The sequence below is a fragment of the Taudactylus pleione genome, unplaced genomic scaffold (assembly GCF_031769625.1).
Source record: "Taudactylus pleione unplaced genomic scaffold, aTauple2 ptg000155l, whole genome shotgun sequence".
Taxonomy (NCBI): Eukaryota; Metazoa; Chordata; class Amphibia; order Anura; family Myobatrachidae; genus Taudactylus; species Taudactylus pleione.
Genome location: NW_028284557.1, coordinates 6,148,028 through 6,167,316, shown reverse-complemented (window position 1 = coordinate 6,167,316; position 19,289 = coordinate 6,148,028). Strand labels below are relative to the sequence as shown.

Sequence of the window (19,289 nt, the reverse complement as noted above, 5' to 3'; positions counted from 1 at the left end):
AGGACACAGACACAGGACCTGAAGGTGCTCGTGTGCGGCCACATAACACACCAACATTATCCGTACCCATTCACCCACATAGCCTAGCATGCTCCACATCAATCAACGTGATGCCTTCCTCAAAATATCAACTTAAATACATCCAGACACTCCAGGTACTTTATATATCAATCACAACTCCATGCAAGCAACAGTATGGTTCATTAAGAGTTTTTTAACACCTTCACCTCTGAAGGGTTTCTCACCCCTGTGCTGAGGCTACTTTTTTATGTTTGTGTGTGTCACATTCCAACATCAATATAGGCCTACAGTAAGCCAAAATTATTTTTTTTATTCAGTATCCACAAAATTGTACCCTTTTTCACAACAATTTATATTTTTACTAGATACTGTTAGTCCTTTTGCTCATGTCAAATTAAATTAACCAAAATGGGCAAACAATGGGGGCGATTCAAATGTTCTGCCGGCGGCTTTTTTTTTAAGGTGCCCGGCAGACCAATTCAATTGTTGCTCTGTCAGGTTGAGATAGCTGCCGGCGCCGGCATTTCTGCACGCACTCAGGTGGGTGCGAGCGGAAATGTGTTTGAAACACCCTGGTTAGGGCGCGCTAACCGCAGATAGCAAACCCTAACCAGAAATTAAGACGGGTCTAGCCGTTTTACATGGCTAAACCTCGTCAGATAGTCAGCGAAGAGGGCGATAATTAATCAGCGTCCAGAACAATTGAATAGCAAACTGGGCGCTCATTAATTATCACGCCGAAAAAAAACATTTGAATCGCCAGCAATATGTTGTTTTTTTTTATTGAAGTTTCAAGAAAGCAAACGTGATTTTTCTTCTTTGGCATTATTTGGCTGTTCAAAAATTATATTCTTTGTGAAAATCTAAAAAAAATCTGCGCCTGAAAATAATAGTACAATTTGTTTCTTACACATAGATTTCCTAGCCCCAGAGTGAAAACACCGGCCATTCTGTGTAACCTAAGTGTTACTCAGATGGCCAGTGGCTTCTCAGATGGTCTGATGCTGCATCCTTGGACGCAGCAGCAAATCACAGAAGCTTGCAGGGGGCTTCTATTTACACAAGACTCATCCTGCAACATTAGCATATTTACACACAACAGCTGTGTCCAAAGATGCAGCTGATGTATACACTGCATACAACTCTGAGTCAGAGCCATTGTCACCAGACAATAACTGCTAGGGGGCACACAGTTTGAAAGTTAAAGTTCCCCTCTTTCAAATATGGGTGTCCCACTTGTGTGGAGGCCAGTATGGGGAGGAAGGGTACAATGTGCATTCCCCCCATCTATGGAAAACAATTTTTTTCCAAAGAGCTGGGTGATTTTGTGATCTCCAAACAATTGCTGTCAAGGACAGAAGGGATCCCTCTTTCATATTTGGGTGCTCCCATGTGTACAATTAGGGGTGTATTAGGGTACATAGAGCCTTCGTGCCCATATTCAGAAAATTGGTTTTTCCTGTAGCACAGTATAATAAGTTCTAATGGGCCTCAATATTTGAAAGATGAGGCCCCCTCTTTTTAATGTGTGTACCCCTTAATTATTGGATGTCAGGTTGGGGGGAGATCTTCCACCATCCTTGGACTAAATGATTTTTCTGTAATATATAGGGTTAATGTCTGAGACCATGACAATCATTATGCATTCAATTCAAATGGGACACATTTGTGGACTCCAGTCTTTAATAAGATGGTACTCCCGGTTTTTTAAGCGCCATGCTTGGAGAGATAGAGGGACATAAAGTCCCTCCCTTCATACTTTCATTATTTCTTTTGTTTATTTTACAATATTCTCTACCCTGCTGGGCTGCCCCCAGTTACCTCATCCATTCAATGGTGACAGAGTGACCCCCACCACCACGGGACACTGTGAACCGCAGGTGGGACAGCAGGATAGTGCCTGAAAAGCGGGACTGTCTCACTGAAATTGGGACAGCTGGGAGGTAAATGTGTTTGTTTCATTGCTGAAGCGTGCTGGCAAAGGTCTTCACAGTGCCACCCTAGCCTCAATTTAATCATTTACAGCTTTTTTCTCCTAAAATAGTGCATATTAAAAATGTATTTATTTCTTTATTAAGTCATGAGAGTAAGTGAACATCAGAGCTGTCTTTATAACGTGTCACATTTGTCACTGGAATGTGCACTATAAAATGTGTAAATGTACTGTATGTTATTTGAAAGTATATGCCAATGCCTGATCTTTGCTGCATCCAAGGATATGTTATTAAATGGGAGGAGAGGATGTGCAGCCACCCACCAATAGGGAAATGCACCTAAAATACACATTCTACACACCTTATAAAGGGTAAAGACATAATAAGCTTCTGTAATTTTTCAAATACAGCTGTAAAATGATAGAAGTTGATTGTTTGGTACTTAGGGCTCCATGTACTAACATTCCACTTTTGGTGGAGGAAAAGCCACTCCTGCTTCACCTGTTATTGTTGCGAGGCAGGAGGTGGCTAACACAATGTTTACTAAGAACTGTTCTGCTGGAGAGGGTGAACAAAATGTCACCTCTACGGCGGTGCCAGCAGAGACCCATTCCACGTTTTGATTACCTTCTGCGCCTGCTCAGGGCCAGTTCTAAACCAAGCTGAACACAAGGCTGATATTTTGTTTAAGCATAACAATATGTGATCCAACTTATTTGTGGGTTTCTGGTATCACACTTCTGACTGTTGCGTTTTACCCAAATTGCATACGCTTTCCTGCATTTTGCATCTTAATTCAATAATAGTGAACTAAGGCCCTGATTCAGAGCCGGACGCTCTGACCAGAGCGCTCGCTCTGAATCAGGGCCCACCTCCATAATTATGGAGCGTGCTCTTGGACGCTCGTATAGCTGTGGGTCACCACCCACAGCATATACGAGCGTGCAGGATGATGGTCGCGATGGTCTTGACCATCGCGACCATCGCCACTGCGAGCCGAAGCCTGCGGTTTATGTTTCTCAACCGCAAGGCCCGGAGTGATGTTGGCTCTATCAGAGCCAAAATCACTCCCACTGACATCACTAGTGATGTCAGTGGGGCCGGCTTCTGACGGTAGGCGTTCCCTTGGGAACGCCCCCGTCTGGGAGGCATGCCCCCAGCACGCCCACCAAAGGGGGCGTGCTGTCAATCAACATCGACAGCACGCCCCCTTTGATCAGACACAACGAGCGAAGGAAAGTCCTTCGCTCGTCGTGTCTCGCGCATGCGCACGACGGAGCTCCCTCCGTCGTGCGCATGCGCAGTGCAGACCATCGACCCACTTGCGAGCGGACAGCCGCTCGCGAGTGGGTCTGAATCAGGCCCTAAGTAATTGGGATTACTGACCCTTCTACACCCTACACTATATCACTGACCCCTCTACACCCTACACCAGTGGTTCTCAAACTCCGTCCTCAGGACCCCAAACAGTTCACGGTTTCCAGGTCACCTAGCAGGTGCACAGGTGTATTCATTATTCACTGACACATATTAAAAGATGCACAGGTGGAGCTAATTATTTCACTTGAGATTCTGTGAGGAGACCTGGAAAATATGCACTGTTTGGGGTCCTGAGGACCAAGTATGAGAACCTGTGCTTTCTATACCCTACACTACATTACTGGCCCCTCTATAAGGTGCACAACACTGTAAAACATGCCATGCCCCAAATGCCCCAGAAATATGTGACATGCCCCATCCACTTCAGCTTGTTCCTCACGGGCCCTAATGTGACTCATATGCCCCCAGCATCTCCCTAAAATGCCCCCCCTGTGCCATAAATCCCCTAAACATTTCCTACTGTATATACAGAGGTGTGAACTGGGTGATTGTATTAATTTATTCAATGCTATAAATCCAGCTATACTGTTGGATTTGTGCCCTACTGCTATTATTCCAGCTATAGAACTGTGGAAATACATGTTTTTATGTGTATATATGAATACATTTAATATTATTTAATATGAGAAGTCTATTGTGGTTTCTCAATCAGGCCGATTATCTAAATTTGAGGAATCACAATTTAATAATTTTTTATATACTGTATTTTATTTATATTTTACACTGATTTAATACTCTGATCAATTTGGGCACAGTCAATTTTCTTTCTTTTTTCAAATACTGGTTTAATGCCAGATTAGCAACTGATTTTTATGGATTAGCAGCATAAATTGATAATTGTACATATCTACCAGTGCCATGAATTAAAAAAGCAGCCTGTGAGGAATCTCTGACAAATTAATATTTTTTCTCTTGTGTACTTAGAAGTGCAAAAATATTTGTTTTATTTAAAAAAAACTTGCAACAATACATTGTAAATATAATAGATGAAAAGGTGGATCTCTTAGCGCAAAAAACCTCAGCAGCTTAGACACTTTAAAATGGGGTAATCCCTTTCCCCAGGAATAGAAAACACAATATGAAATTCTTTAAAGTGACACTAGCGCTTAAGGTTAAAAAATATATTTAATGAATATAGAATAAGACAAAATTTCCCACATTGCTTAAGGGAAAATTAATAAAAAACAAATAGCAGCAGAGTATACAGTGAATGTACAGTACATGTAGATAAAGCAGCAGATTATGCAATGAATGTTAGGAACGAAGTAGTCCATAAACTTAAGTCCCATATGTGATACAATGCATACCGTGTGACGTAGGTGAGTGTCTATTTAGGTGGGGAAACAAGGGATCCGGATAGCACCCTGGTCCAGACACTCACAGGCTTAAAGGATGTGATCCTGCAGACTAGCGCCGACGCGTTTCGAGCTGGAAGCTCTTTAACAAGGCTGTGTGCAGGTCAGCATGACTTCTCCTTTTATAGTGTGACTTAATTTTTCCACCGGAAGTGGTTCCCGCGTCCCTTCCGGTTCCGCGAAGATCATAAATACATCATAAATATATAAAATCACATAAAATTCTTACAAATTTAATAACACAAGTCACCTTGTCCACCCCAACCTGCCCTATTTTACCCGTATCCCCAGCTTAACTCCCCTACTATCCCCACCTACCCTACACACTCTTGACTAACACCATAAACCCTGAACTCTAAACCCTAAGTAGTGGCATGCTAAGCACCCGAGAATGTGATAGAAGAAAGCCATAAGATCAATAAGGGAAGAGACTTCCGCCACCCACTCAAGGGGGCTTCAGATGGCGCCATAACCAGGACCAACTAACAGCATCCATCCTTCCCTTATCAATATCCATCATCCGTTTCACCTCGTACAGAATACCCCAAGACTGCCTCACAGGGGAGGACTTTACCCCTAAGGGAAACCACGGTGCAAACATAGGCACATACTGTAACCTTACAAAATGCGTGCTCTGCATTGCCACATTTCTGCAACTACTAAAGAGTAAAATGAGTTATGTTTGCTTTCACTTCATTAACAATGGACCTGATTCAGAGATGTGCGCTAATGCCACTACAGCTGCCAATTTGTGCGCAGCGACTGTGCAAAAATATGCAAATGTGTGCAGTCTCCTGGATTTGTATTGAGATGCCCATCTGAGTTTTCGAAAATCCAAGCGACTGTGTGCAAAGACACATCATCATTCGCAGATCAGTCCATTATTGGACTTCCGAGTAACCCATTGGTCACATTGAGACGCCGGAGCCATTTTTACTGTGTACAAGATCGCAGTTGTAGGCTGAGACACACAACAGCATGCCTGCTTATGAGTTGCAATAAGCTGCAACCAACAGATGGTCCTTTTCTGTCCATCACTTTGTGAATAAATCTTTACTGCGAGCGGCATCGGTAATGAAACTTGGCGCATGCGCAGTGCGGCTCATACACATGCACACTGCCACTCATACGCATGCACACTGCCACTCATACGCATGCACAGTGCCACTCAAACGCATGCACATCCCACGATAAACACTCAACTTCGTAAACATCGACATTGCTTCTATCTCTGAATTAGGACCAATTCCTCTGTGTATGGTTCTACTGTACCTATTAGCCTGAAGAGCCCAGTCACTCAGCTCTCCATTGCCCTAGAGCAGCGCTGCCCAAGTATTTCCATTAAGATGACTGCATTTCTGCTACGGTATGTTTACTACTTCATTGCTCAGTTTATTTTGATAACCATCTTTCTGCCAGCCAGTTGAGTGTCAGTCCTTGCCATAGAACATAGCACAGATGGTGTAATGGTTAGCATTACTGCCTCACAGCACTGAGGTTGTGGGTTTGATCCCCACTACCGCCCTAACTGTGTGGTTTGTATATTCTCCCTGTGCTTGCGTGGGTTTTCTCCGGGTGCTTTAGTTTCTTCCCACACTCCAAAAATATACAGGTAGGTTAATTGGCTCCCAACAAAAAATTACCCTAATGTGTTAGTATGTGGTAGGGAATATAGGGCCTAATTCAGACCTGCTCGTGAGCGCAGGACGCTCGCAAGCGGGTCGATGGTGCCCTAATGCGCATGCGCACGACGGAGGGAGCTCCGTCGTGCGCATGCGCAAGACCCGGCGAGCGACGGGGTAACCGTCGCTCGGGGTCTCGCACCAAAGGGGGCGTGCTGTCGATGGTGACTGACAGCCCCCTTTGGTGGGCGTGCCAGGGGCGTGGCTTCCAGACGGAGGCGTTCCCATGGGAACGCCTACCGTCTGGGTCCGGCCCCACTGACATCACTAGTGATGTCAGTGGGAGTGATTTTGGCTCTGATAGAGCCAAAATCACTCCAGGGCTTGCAGCAGCGAGACCCTACCGCAGGGTCTCGTTGCAAGCCCGATGGTCGCGATGGTCTTGACCATCGCGACCATCATCATGGACGCTCGCATAAGCTGTGGGTGGTAACGCACAGCTATGCGAGCGTCCAAGAGGCCGCTCCAAGTTGACGTAGGAGGGCCCTGATTCAGAGCGAGCGCTCTGGTCAGAGCGTCCGGCTCTGAATCAGGCCCATAGAGTGCAAGCTCCACTGGGGCAGGGACTGATGTGAATGGCCAAATATTCCCTGTAAGCACTGCGGAATATGTGTGCGCTATATAAATAACTGGTCATAAATAAATATATAAATAGAACATGCTCAGTGCTACTTAGCTCTCTTAATACTATTGCTATTTTAGAGATATGTGCAAATTGGTAAAAAGTGTTGACCCGTCAGTTTTATGGCACTTCTTTCATTTAGGAGGTCGACTTTAATACCTGAAACTGTATGTGGTTAGAGGATTAACACCAAGTATGTGGAGGTGTAAAAGGCTATGAGAACAGGGGATGTGTAAAATGTGTTAATCAGCCATTTTATCATCACTCAGCAGAGTGTTTAAACTTTAAAGGTTATTCTGTTATTTATCTTCTAAAGGTTGTGAAGTGACAGTCATTAGAGTAAACACTGCAGTCTTCATCCCGGACAAAGGGCCTGATTCAGTACGGATCACAAATGCGATCGCGGCTATAATTACGTATGCAGTCTCACTGTGATAGTATGCTAATCCACTGCGATCACTATGCCTTCGGATCAGGGCCGGTGCTATGGTGTTTGGCGCCCTCCTGCAAACTATTAAATTCGTACAAAGGGGCGTGATCTCGCACAAAGGGGTGTGGTCTCACAAAAAGGGGCGTGTCACACAATAGTATCCCCAATTCAAATGAAACCACACAGTAGCACAATCTTATTCACATTACACCGCACATAGTGCCCCTGATTCACATTACACCACATAATAGTGTCCCTTATTCCCGTTACGACGCACAGTAGTGCCCCTTATACACAATGTCCATAGTAGTGCCCCTTATGAAATGCCCACATTAGTAGTGCCCCTTTTGCAATGCCCACAGTAGTAGTGGTGCCCCTTTTGCAATGCTCCTTATAGTAATAGTGCCCCCTAATGCAATGCCCCCTGTAGTTGTACCCCTTATGCAGTACCTCCAGTATCAGTGCCCCTTACTCAGTGCCCCTTATGTAGTACCCCCAGTATTAGTGCCTCTTACGCAGTACCTCCAGTATTAGTGCCTCTTACGCAGTACCCCCAGTAGTAGTGCCCCCAGTAGTAGTGCCCCTTACATATAAAGTCACAGACAAACAAAAAACTATACTTACCTGAAGCCTCGCTCCTTCGTCCGCCACTGTCTAACTACTCCGTCCTCTGTCCTCACGCTGGACAATATAGGAGAGATGACATGACGTCTCTCCCTTCACCCACTGCGGGAGCCGGAAGGCGGAGCTTAGGAGTGAACTCCAGCCTCTGGCTGCCGCTTCAGAGAAAGAGCTGCTGGGCGCCCGTTGGTAACAAAATTTCAGCAGGCACCCGGCAAATGGAGTAGGCAGCGGCGGCGCCTCTCCAGGCCGCCGCTTCCCTGCAGCACAGGGCCAGCTGATTACGTTACGCCGGCCATGCCCCTAACCCTCCCTCCTCGCAGCCTACACCTAACCCCCCTAGTGCCTATACCTAATCTATCATCCCCCCTCGCAGCCTAAACCTAACATTCCCCTTAGTGCCTACCCCTAACTTTCCCTCTAACCCCAGTACTTACCTCCGGTATTCTGATAAGTGTCGGGATTCCAGCGACGGCATTCTGACCTCCGGAATCACCACAGTCAGGAATATGACCGCATCAATAATAAATAATAAATACTATATTTTATATTTTTTATAACTATACACTGTGTATATTTCATTTAAAATATTAAATATATTATTTATTAAATTAATACACATTTACATGTTACCTTATTAAATAGATATATCATAAACATTTACAATAAAACACCTTTTTTTCTGCAACTATTTGCTTCTTCTGTTTTCTCCACTCCTTTTTCAATTTCTCCTCTTCGGCTGGACGACATCGGCACTGGAGACTGCCTTTATTCAGATCAGGTGGGGAGGGGAGGAGAGCCGGGGCAGGTGGGGAGGGGAGGAGAAAGGAGGAGGACCAGGTCACTGGGCTATTCGTGGATCTTTGAAAAGGGGGTGGCCCAAATGTTGGGAGGGCGGGGCTTAACTGCAGGCCACGGCAGGCAGCTCCAGTACAAGAAAAAAAAAATGGTTCATCAGAGGGATGTGGCCGGGGCCCGGGGGAAGTGCTGCTGATGAAGAGACTCAGCCTGCTGCTTGGCTGTCATTCAGTTTGACAGCACACAGCACAGCAGGTTCAGCAGCGCAGAGGAGAGCAAGGGGGGAGGCGGCCATAGTAAAAGAAGAGCGGCGGTGCCAGGCAGGCTCAACCCGCTGCCTGGCTGTCATTAAACAGCAGGTCTCACAACTGCAGAGGGGAGAAAGGGGGAGACCCGGCTAGGGGAAACGAGCTGTGGTGGTAAGGAGCTCAGATGCTCATGAGTGACAGCAGGTAAGGCTCGAGTCAGCACAGCAGGTAGGAGCAAGGAGCGGAGGGGAGAAAGGAGATGCCCTGCCTGGAGGAAGGGAACGTTCCGTACAGGCAAGTGTGTGTGAGCTACTTGAAGAGCCGCTCAGATTCAGCTGCCATTCTCTGCAGTAGGCTGCCGCTGCCTGTCATACAGTGTGACAGGCGCAGCGGCAGCTGCAACAAAGGACTCAGCAGCTCTGCAGGGAGAGCGCCTCTCCAGCCTGGCACCACCCTGCAGTGCAGGATCTGCTGCCGGCCGTGTGTTGGAGCACAACATGAGGAGGATGCCCACCTTACCTTACACACATCCGTAATACTTAACAAAACTGCAAAACCATCTGTAACATCTAGTACCATCGAAGCCTCATGCACACTTGCACAAGGTCAGACCTTACTCAGAAATTGCTAACCTTCCGGTATGCAGTGAGAGCTCAGGCTGCGTATGGCATTGCAGTGGCTAATTTATGCACGCCCCTGTACCGGCGTTCAAACGTCCTGGCACACCTGCGTTTCTCCGACCAGCACCACCAAACGGTACTTCCTGTCAATCACTCTGTGATGGGTCTCTGTAGTCACTGCATACACATGCGCAGAATGCAACAATCGGACGTCTGCGTGCGTAATCGCAATTGTGATCCTTGCTGAATCAGGCCCAATGTATCATTCTGATATTGGGCCTGATTCAGAGCCACTCGTAAGCGGCAGCTCGTTCGCTCTGAGCGATGTTTGCCCAACTGCGCATGCGTACGGATCGTTATACGCATGCGCGAACCAGTCAGTGCGGCCGAAATTCATGTGCTCGCAAAATAGCGAATGCCTGCTAATTTGAGTGACAGAAAGAGGCGTATGTGGGTGGTAACAGGGGAAGGTGCTTGAAAACGGGGAGTGGAGATCCGATCGCAGGCGTGCTTAAAGGTCAAAACGGGCGTTTTATGGGTGTGCATATTTAAAACAGCAGCGTCATTGACCACGTCACTGGGTTATTTTATAGCCAGAACTGCTCGCAAAATTGTGGTAGCAAAAACCAACCACAAGAATAGAGAGCAGTTCATACCCTGTTCGATGTACTCGATTAATCTAATAAATAGCGGACATGACGTAGGATGCGAGCGGCCAGGGGGCGTAGTTTCCCAAAAAACGACCGCAAGTTTTATACGCTCGTTCAGACCTAGAGGCGTGAACAGACAGCAAACAGCGAACGGTTCATTTGAATAGCCACCCCTATTTTCTGGACGAGCGAGCGCTAATTGCGTCCGGCTCTGAATCAGGCCCATTGTTCTTTGTCATTTCAGTGGTCTTTGTTTTTGTTTTTTTCAATATGAGAATAGTTGCAGTACAATTATTATGCTGCGAACACAATCCAGGGTAGCAAGCCTGAAGGCAAGGGCTTCTTCTGCAGATTTATTTTTTTATTTGATACCATTAGAAATAAAAGAATTATATTGTTTCAAGTTGTTTTTTTCTTCCTCCCAAATTAGTGAATTTAGCACATTTTCTTCCGGTATATCTGTACTAGTATAAATTTAGTATTATCTATATAATAAGCGAGAAAGTGTGTCTGTCTGTCTGTCCTTTATGCACGGCCAGAGTTTTGTACCTTGCTCCAGGGCCGGCAACAGAAATCATGGGGCACCCCTTTTTTTAGGGGTCCCCATCCCCGGCAGGTACAGGCCAGTTTCCGGAAAGTCTGCCTTACCTATATGTGGTTTCTCTGGGGATTCTCTGAGCCCTCACATTGTCCCTCCATGCCCTCACAGTGTCCCTCCATGCCCCACACTTACCTTATTCTATGTCTGCCTGCCACAGCGTTTCTGCTTGGGTGTCTGTTCTTTGGGTCAGCGCCACTGCTCAGCTCGCCATGCACCGGATCGAGTGTCGGACTGGGACATAAAGGGCCCCCCAGGGGAACACAATGTTAGGGGCCCACTGAAAAACTGCCAACCCGTCGCAGAACACATTATATTGTCTCTTCAAAGGGACGTCTAAGAACCAGCTGCATGAGCCAGGGACTCGGGGAATGTAGTTAGTACAGAAACAGGGTATGGAACACTGAGCCTGATTCACTACAGATCGCTATTCTGCTTATACGAATGTAACGCAGTTGCCAATTTCAGCGGTGATATGTAAATGTTTGCATTCGCATTGCGATCGCAGCCTGACATAAGGACGCTCACTTCCCCTTACTCACATCCGTATACTAGGGCAACATAGCGAAACAATCTGTAACATCGGACCCTTACGCACAGTTAAAGAAGCCCAGTGTTAGGATCTGTGGCCCTGACTCAGAGGCGCTCGCTCTCGCTCTGAATCATGGCGGGCGCTGTTTTTTTTAGTTGCGGCCTCTTGGCCGCTCGCATAGCTGTGGGCTGCCTGCAACTAGCAAGCTATTATATTTGCCCTGGTGTGAACGGGACGAGCTGTCGATCAATATCGACAGCCGCGGGTCTGATTTTGGCCTGATTCAGACCCGCTCGCGAGCGCATAGCACTCGCAAGCGGGTCGATGGTGGCCCAGTACGCACGCGCGAGCGCACAAAGCACTCGCTCCGGGGCTTGCGCGTGCACACTGGGCCACCATCGACCCACTTGCGAGTGGGTCTAAATCAGGCCCAGTGTTTGTTGTGGACCCAGGGTGTAAACAGGAGCAGACACCGGAACAGATTTAAAGTGAAAGGTGGGTTGTTTAATGTAAATACTAGTAGACAAGCACAAGAATAATACTGATTAACATCTGTGACTGAAGGAACAATAGTGATGCAACGAATGAATGTCCAAATCAGTGACAGAACTAAAATGAAGTCTTGATTACTGAGGTAACTGTGGAGCTGAAGGAAAAGTCCAGAAAGTCAGTGGTAATAGCAGGGAAATCAGGTAATGCTGAGACAATGGCTAAACAGGGTAATCCAGAAATGCTGTAATAGTAGCAGAAGGGAAATCAGGTAATGCTGAGACAATAGCTAAACAGGGTAATCCAGAAATGCTGTAATAGTAGCAGAAGGGAAATCAGGTAATGCTGAGATGATGGCTAAACAGGGTAATCCAGAAATCCTGTGATAATGGCTGAAGGGAAATCCAAAAATGCTGAGCGTTGACTGCGCAAGGTAATCCGGAAATGTTGTAATAGTTGCTGGAAACTCAGGTGCAGGCTGGAGTAGGTAATTGGGAACAACAGGTTCAGGAAGGAATGGGTAGGTTTGGGAAACTTCATGTTCAGGGAGGAGTGGATAGGTAGAAGGAGCAGGACTTGATCCACAGCAGGAAGCAAGGCATGGTAGCATGGTGCAGGTTTGCAGGGAGCCAGGGACCAACTAGGAGTTAGGGCAAGCACCGGAGCACAAGACTAAGGTCAGGAGCACAGGAACTCTCTCATAGCTGATGCTGAAACCCACGGTTGCACTGGCAACTACAGGGAGCTCCCGACCCCCTTAAGTACCCAGCAGCAGAGCGTGAGTGGCTGGAGAGATCACCTGACGCATCAGGATAGGCCCACTATGTCACATGTCCTGAGGCAAGATTGCCGCTCCCATGTACCTGTGATGCTGAGACACTGCTAGACTTAACCTTGCCAGGATGGCCCAACGCTGGCAGAGCCCCGCACACACACAATGCCAGTGTCCACGTGCCAGCTCCCTCACTGGAAGGACCGCGCCACAGCGCCCCCACCGGCAAGGACCACAACCTCCACGCCGCGAAACCCTGGTCATGACACCCAGACCCTGCCCAGGAATTGCTTCTGCGCACGCTATGTGACCTCAGGTGGCGTCTGGTATTGCGGTGGCTAATGTATGCATGCCCATGTAATGGCGTTAAAATGCACTGGCATGCCTGCGTTCAGGTGACCCCTGCGTTCAGGTGAAACCCCCCCCCTCAGCACCACCTACAAACGGCACTTCCTGTCAATCACTCTGTCTTGAGTCTTCATATCCTCTGCGATTGCAATCACGATGTGATATAGCAGTAGTGGGCGTCTCTATGCTGGCTTGCAATTGCAGACATTAGCATATTTTCGCAGCAGAACTGCATATGTAATCGCAGCTGCGATCGCAATCTCGATCCGTAGTGAATCAGGCCCATAGTCTAACACTCACAGGACTGTTGATAAATTAATATACAGAAACTCACTGAAGATTCAACTTTTCATATATAATTAATTATAAAGTATCTTCAGTGAGTGTTTGTATATTAATTTATCAACAGTCCTGTGAGTGCCGCTACACCGGACTAACATATACATAGGCCCGTATTGAATTAGGGAGCGAAAAGTCCGTGCTGGACTTTTCGCTCCACATCAGAGCTTTTCCGTTTTTGCCTGCAAAAGAAAGTCGGGTTTTTAAATAGCCGCGGCAGGTGTATTTTTCCCCGACATTGATGCAGAAGAGCACTTAGGTTTTTTTTTTCGTTTTTTTTAAGTGGTCCCATCAAATTTGGGGTACCTGAAAATGGGTACTAGCATATTTTTAAGTCCCTTAAGTCATTTTTTTAAAATTCTGCAAAAATGCACCTGCCGCTATAAGCCTATTCTAGAAAACACCTGCCGCATACTTACAGAATACTCCTGAACCTATTTCACTATTTTTAAACACTGTACCCCTATTTTTTTTTTACCTCAAATTTTACATTCAGTTTTGTTGGGGTGTCCCTATTTTTTTTTTTACTTTTTTTGACAGTTTTTTTAAATGACATTCCCAGGGGTGCAGGCTATTTTTTTTAAGCCTGCACCGCTGAACCCCAATTCTGCACTTTTTTTCGCCATGTAAAACACAGTGAAAAGTTATCCCCGTTTTTTTGCAAAGACATTTCGAACCTGCGAAAAGTCTTTGAAATTGAATATGGGGATAATTGAAATAGGCGAAAATGACGTCATCGGTGATAAATTATAGCCGATTCCGACTTTTCGCAGACTAATTGAATACACCTCATAATCTGATAATAAACTATGTTGAAAATCGACCTATCTATCCCAGGCCAGAGCCGCTTTATGTATAGTGGAGTGCCATTCCCCCGGACCATACAAATATATATATATATATATATATATATATGCATAATTTATATACATACATGTAAACATTTATAGATCTACAAATAATTTATGTATACTTGCCCAGGTGCCCTCCACAGTAAACCAAATCCCAATATAATGGCAAGGTCTGAATGAAGGAAATAACAAAAAGCTGTGTCAAGTCTTCATTCAGTTCTATGGAGACACGAATACGCATCTCCGATCATGGGAGTGCGTCTCCCATTCATTCCTATGGAGACACAAATGCACATCTCAGATCACGGGAGTCCACCTTGCGCCACGCATGGTGTGATTTGTTGCGCTACAGGCAAGGATGTAGAACCGGGCCAGAATGAGGCTGGCTGCCCGGGGATACAGCAGCAGCCACAGCTGCCAAGATCCATGGTTGCTGCTGCTTCCGTGCCAGGAATTGTGTGCTGCTGGGTTCCTGATCACTGTGGCCAGCAGTGATTGGGTGATGTTGGAGGGAGAGCCAGAGGTGCAGGGAGGCCAGTTTGTCCCTCTGATAAAGGCAGCTGCTGGAAGATTAGCTTCCAACAGCCGCCTAGTGGGCGTTTCTGACTGGTTGCATCAGATATGACCATGGCAGGGAAAGTCCAGTCTGGTGTGGTTGCATCTGATGCGACTATGCCAGGCAAGTGGTTAAGGGCCTGCAGGTACCTATGGTTCCACTGGAAAGAAAATATTACAAAAACCACAGGACTCACACCAATTGTTCTTTATTACACACACTCACACACTTCATGCTCACCTATGCCTTGGCAGTACTCAGGGCCTGATTCAGCACATCAAGTAACATCGGAACCATTCGCACAGTTGTGGTTGACCGGACCCTACCTCACAAACTGCTAAACTTCCTGTCGCCATCTAGACCTCTGACAGCGTATACAATCGCAGGGGCTTAATTATGCACACACCTGTAACGACATTCAAACGCACAGGCACACCTGCGTTCCGCCAGCCACCCCCCTCTCCACCCCCAAACGGTCAATTCATGTCAATCACTCTGTGAAGACTCTGCGTGCTCGCTGCGAGTCACGCAGCTGTGTGATCCGTGCGGAATCAGCCCTCAGTCCCCTTGTCCATGCAGAAATCTAGTCTTTAAAAAATAAAAAAACACAGTTTCCAGACACTATACTGTCTATACAGTACAGCATCCAAACGAGTCTTCATAGGTTCTCTGACAGCTGTGGATCTGGTGTGGTGACATGTGGGGTCAAATGTAATAGAGTGAGAGATTAGATAATGTGATAGTTTTCTCACACTTTTTAAACTCGGTCAATGTAATAGAGTCCGGGAACAAAGCAACAGAGCAAACTCTCATGTTTTTCAGACTCAAAAAACTCTCACGATTTAAATCCTCATCCAGATGTTTTCCCATTTTAAAGATAAAACTCGACCAATGTGACAATTTACTGCTAAACTCTCACATTTTCTAAACTCTCACCCTATTACATTTGGCCCGTTGTTTTTCTTGTAGTCCTGCCTTTTGTGCAGGTGATTGTTGAATTGACACTTTTACAAAATGTAAATTCTGAGAAAGCCGACAGCTACTGCGTTCTCATTACTTTCTTACATTGAAAGATGTCTTTTGTTCAATCAGTGATTCATATGAACTTGTCTGCATAGGGATGCTAAGGTTTCAACAAAGGACAGGCAATACAAGTAATTGTGTAATGCCAAAACTTGTTACGTGGAAAGATAGAGATATAATTAAGTATTCAATAAATAAACCTGAGAAGCTGGGTTTTGCCCTGCGGTGTATCCCAGGTCATCTTACATTAAATTAGACAGGTTGTTTCTGGCTGGTAAATTCATGCTTGGTTCTCAAGTATTTGTGAAATATATGTATGTTCCCTGCATAAACTTTAGGCTTGTACATGATGTGTATTTTACTGTAGGCTTGTACAGAATGTTTGTTACTTTAGGCTTGTACAGTATGTGTATTTTTTACTGTACTTTAGGCTTGTACAGTATGTGTATTTTACTTTAGGCTTGTACAGTATGTGTATGTTACTTTAGGCTTGTACAGTATGTGTATTTTACTTTAGGCTTGTACAGTATGTGTATGTTACTTTAGGCTTGTACAGTATCTATATGTTATTACTTTAGGCTTGTACAGTATGTGTATGTTACTTTAGGCTTGTACAGTACCTGTATGTTACTTTAGGCTTAGGATTCCAGTGTACAGATATTTATGTTAGGACCACTTTGCACAATTACATTACAAACTCCTAGTGGCCAAACAAATATTAGTTTTCAATTTGCACAACATTCTAGGTAAAATCTGATTGGTTGCTAGTAGGCACAGCTAATCTCTTACGGTATGTAGGTATCAATTTATTAAGAATAAATAGCACTTTCTTTGTATAGAATATATGCAGAAAGTTTAATTTCTTATACTTGAAAGGTGAAAGAGATGAGGTTGGCAAACTAACTGGAAGGTAAATTCATACTTGATTCCAATGATGCTCAAGTATGTACATTTTTATAACTATGTATTCACAGGTAAATCTACTAGGTACAGTATTCATGTTACAATAAAAAAACAATTTGTTATACACTCAAGGCGCTTGCTGAGTGTATATGCACAAAATGATACTTTCTCCTTGATGTATCAGTATGTCATGTATTACTTCAAATCCATAAAGGAGAAAGTATCATTTTGTGCATAGACATTTTCTCAGCAAGCACCTTGAGTGTATAACAAATTGGTTTTTGATTGTATTATATATCTGGTAGTGGTGGGCACCAGCAGTTACACACTTGGGCTGCTATAGCTGTGTGCGCCAGTGCTCTTTCCACATTTTCTATTATTGTAGTATATTCATGTTGTCAGGTAAGGTGGGGGCCACGGAAGTGCCTCAGATACTTCTAGTGCTATAGTTGGAGAGCCCAGATATAAGCAATTGTCAGATGTTATATGGCATCCTCCTGAATAGGCTCCATACGTTCCTTTGACACATTTAGCTATGGGAAAATAAAAATGATAACTATTGAAGACAGCTGCAGGCAATGTTTTTAGTATTTTAGGACACATGGGCCTGTTATTTATATATTACAAAGCTGGTAGAATTAATTTAGAGGCAAAGAGAAAAAAGAAAGTAGTATTTCATGTTATAGGTACAGTATTTATATGTATAATGTATGCAACACCTCACTTCATGTATGGGAACAAAAATGTTCAGACAAAAAGAAGGAGAGAGAAAATCTCAGTAACATTGGCTACTAAATGGTTTGTGTGTATACTTTTCATCAGTTTCAGCACAGGTATATAGTAATATGTTTGGAACTAATGGTAGTTGCATTGAAAACAGACATTTTGTAGATGCTGAATGATGGAGTGTTGGTAAACACCAGGGTATTAATGTTTTCATTTGCTCCTGTGCATTGATATTTAGCATATGCTAACAATGTCTGGTTATATGTGTGTTCCCTTCCTCAGGAGAGAAGCGACAGTGCTTTGAAGTCCCATACAATAATTTCTTGTATGACAAAGACCATGATGCGATGAACACAAGGATGATAGAACAGAATATAGGCAGCCCTCTGGCCTATCTCAGTCCAGGTGTATTACGTCCTATAATTCATACTCCTCCCACTGCCACTGCTGAAATGGTGTCTGTTATAAGCAGCCTTTACCCAGTGCCACTCACACGTGTTGAGGTCTCTAATGGCCTCCTACCTACCCAGCCAGATAGGGAGAAGAAACCAGTTCCAGAAAGGGGCCTGTCCCCAGGTGCCAATGCTCAAGACTCCACTGATACAGACAGTAGCCATGAAGAGAGACCGTCTTTTACACCCAACTTAAATGCTGCCCCAATGCGGACAAATAGTGTACTTCAGCCCCCCAGGGAGCACCCTAGGGTGTATGATGTCCTTAGATATCCTGGGCTATCACAGCGTGACCTTCTGCATCTGTTGAACAAGGATGGATGCCCATTAGGGGTCTACCGATGTGACCACTGTTATGTTCTTTTTCTGGATTACGTCATGTTTACCATCCACATGGGATGCCATGGATTTCGAGACCCCTTTGAATGCAACATGTGTGGGCATCGCAGCCAGGACCGCTATGAGTTCTCATCTCACATTGCACGTGGAGAACACCGGCTTGGCCTGAATTAGCAGATCCACAAGACAGATTCCTGCCTGACTTCCCCAGCAACTGACTTGCTCTGTGAAGTACATTACCCTTTTTATTCCACAAATGGAATAGAGCACAACTATTCCACGATGATAGACTGTAATTTTTAAGATTTGTGATTTTGTTCATTCCTGTAAGGTTTACAAGGATTGTTTGCAGGGATATTTTGGACATAAGTATTTAAATAAAGTGTTAATTTTAAACTTTCATAGAAATGTCACTAGTATGTTACTATTAACCTTGATGTCTGGATTAGCATTAGCCTAAGCAAATAGCACAAGACATATCAGAGACTGATTGGTGTGGTATAAAAGATCTACAGTAAAATGATAGACAATGTCTATATAGACCCCAAATGGTAGACAGTTAATAGGCAGACAGGGACAAAAAGTTGACACACAAAAGGTCGATGTAGATGAAGATAGACAGGAGCAAAATCTCGACAGGGTCAAAAGGTTGACAATGATATAGCGGACACAAAAATGGTCTGCAAATGTTTTTTATTTGTTTTCTAGCCCTAATATTCACCCTAACCCTCTCCTTGGCGCCTAACCCTATCCCTCCCTCTTGGTGCCTAACCTAAACCGTAGGGTAAATCCCTAACCATCCCTCCTAGTGCCTAACCCTCTGGTAAGTGCCTAACCTTAACCGTCCCTTCTAGCACCTAACTCTAATCATCGTGGTAAGTGCCTAACTCTAACCTTTCTTGTAGTGCCTAACCCTAACCGTCCCTCCTAGAGCCTAACCCTAACCCTCCAGTAAGTGCCTAACCCTAACCCCATATCTAGAAAGAAAAAAAACATGTCT

General features: G+C 45.0%; 1 protein-coding gene across 3 annotated transcripts in view; it reads left to right on the top strand.

Moving 5' to 3' along the window:
• The window catches only part of IKZF3 (IKAROS family zinc finger 3), a 44,740-nt gene extending 26,277 nt beyond the window's left edge, over positions 1-18,463 (top strand). For all 3 annotated transcript variants that reach the window (XM_088474727.1, XM_088474726.1, XM_088474728.1), the window contains one exon: positions 17,781-18,463. In XM_088474727.1, coding sequence (XP_088330853.1) covers positions 17,781-18,463 — 683 coding nt within the window. The remainder of the gene's footprint in view (positions 1-17,780) is intronic.
• Positions 18,464-19,289: the final 826 nt, after the last annotated feature.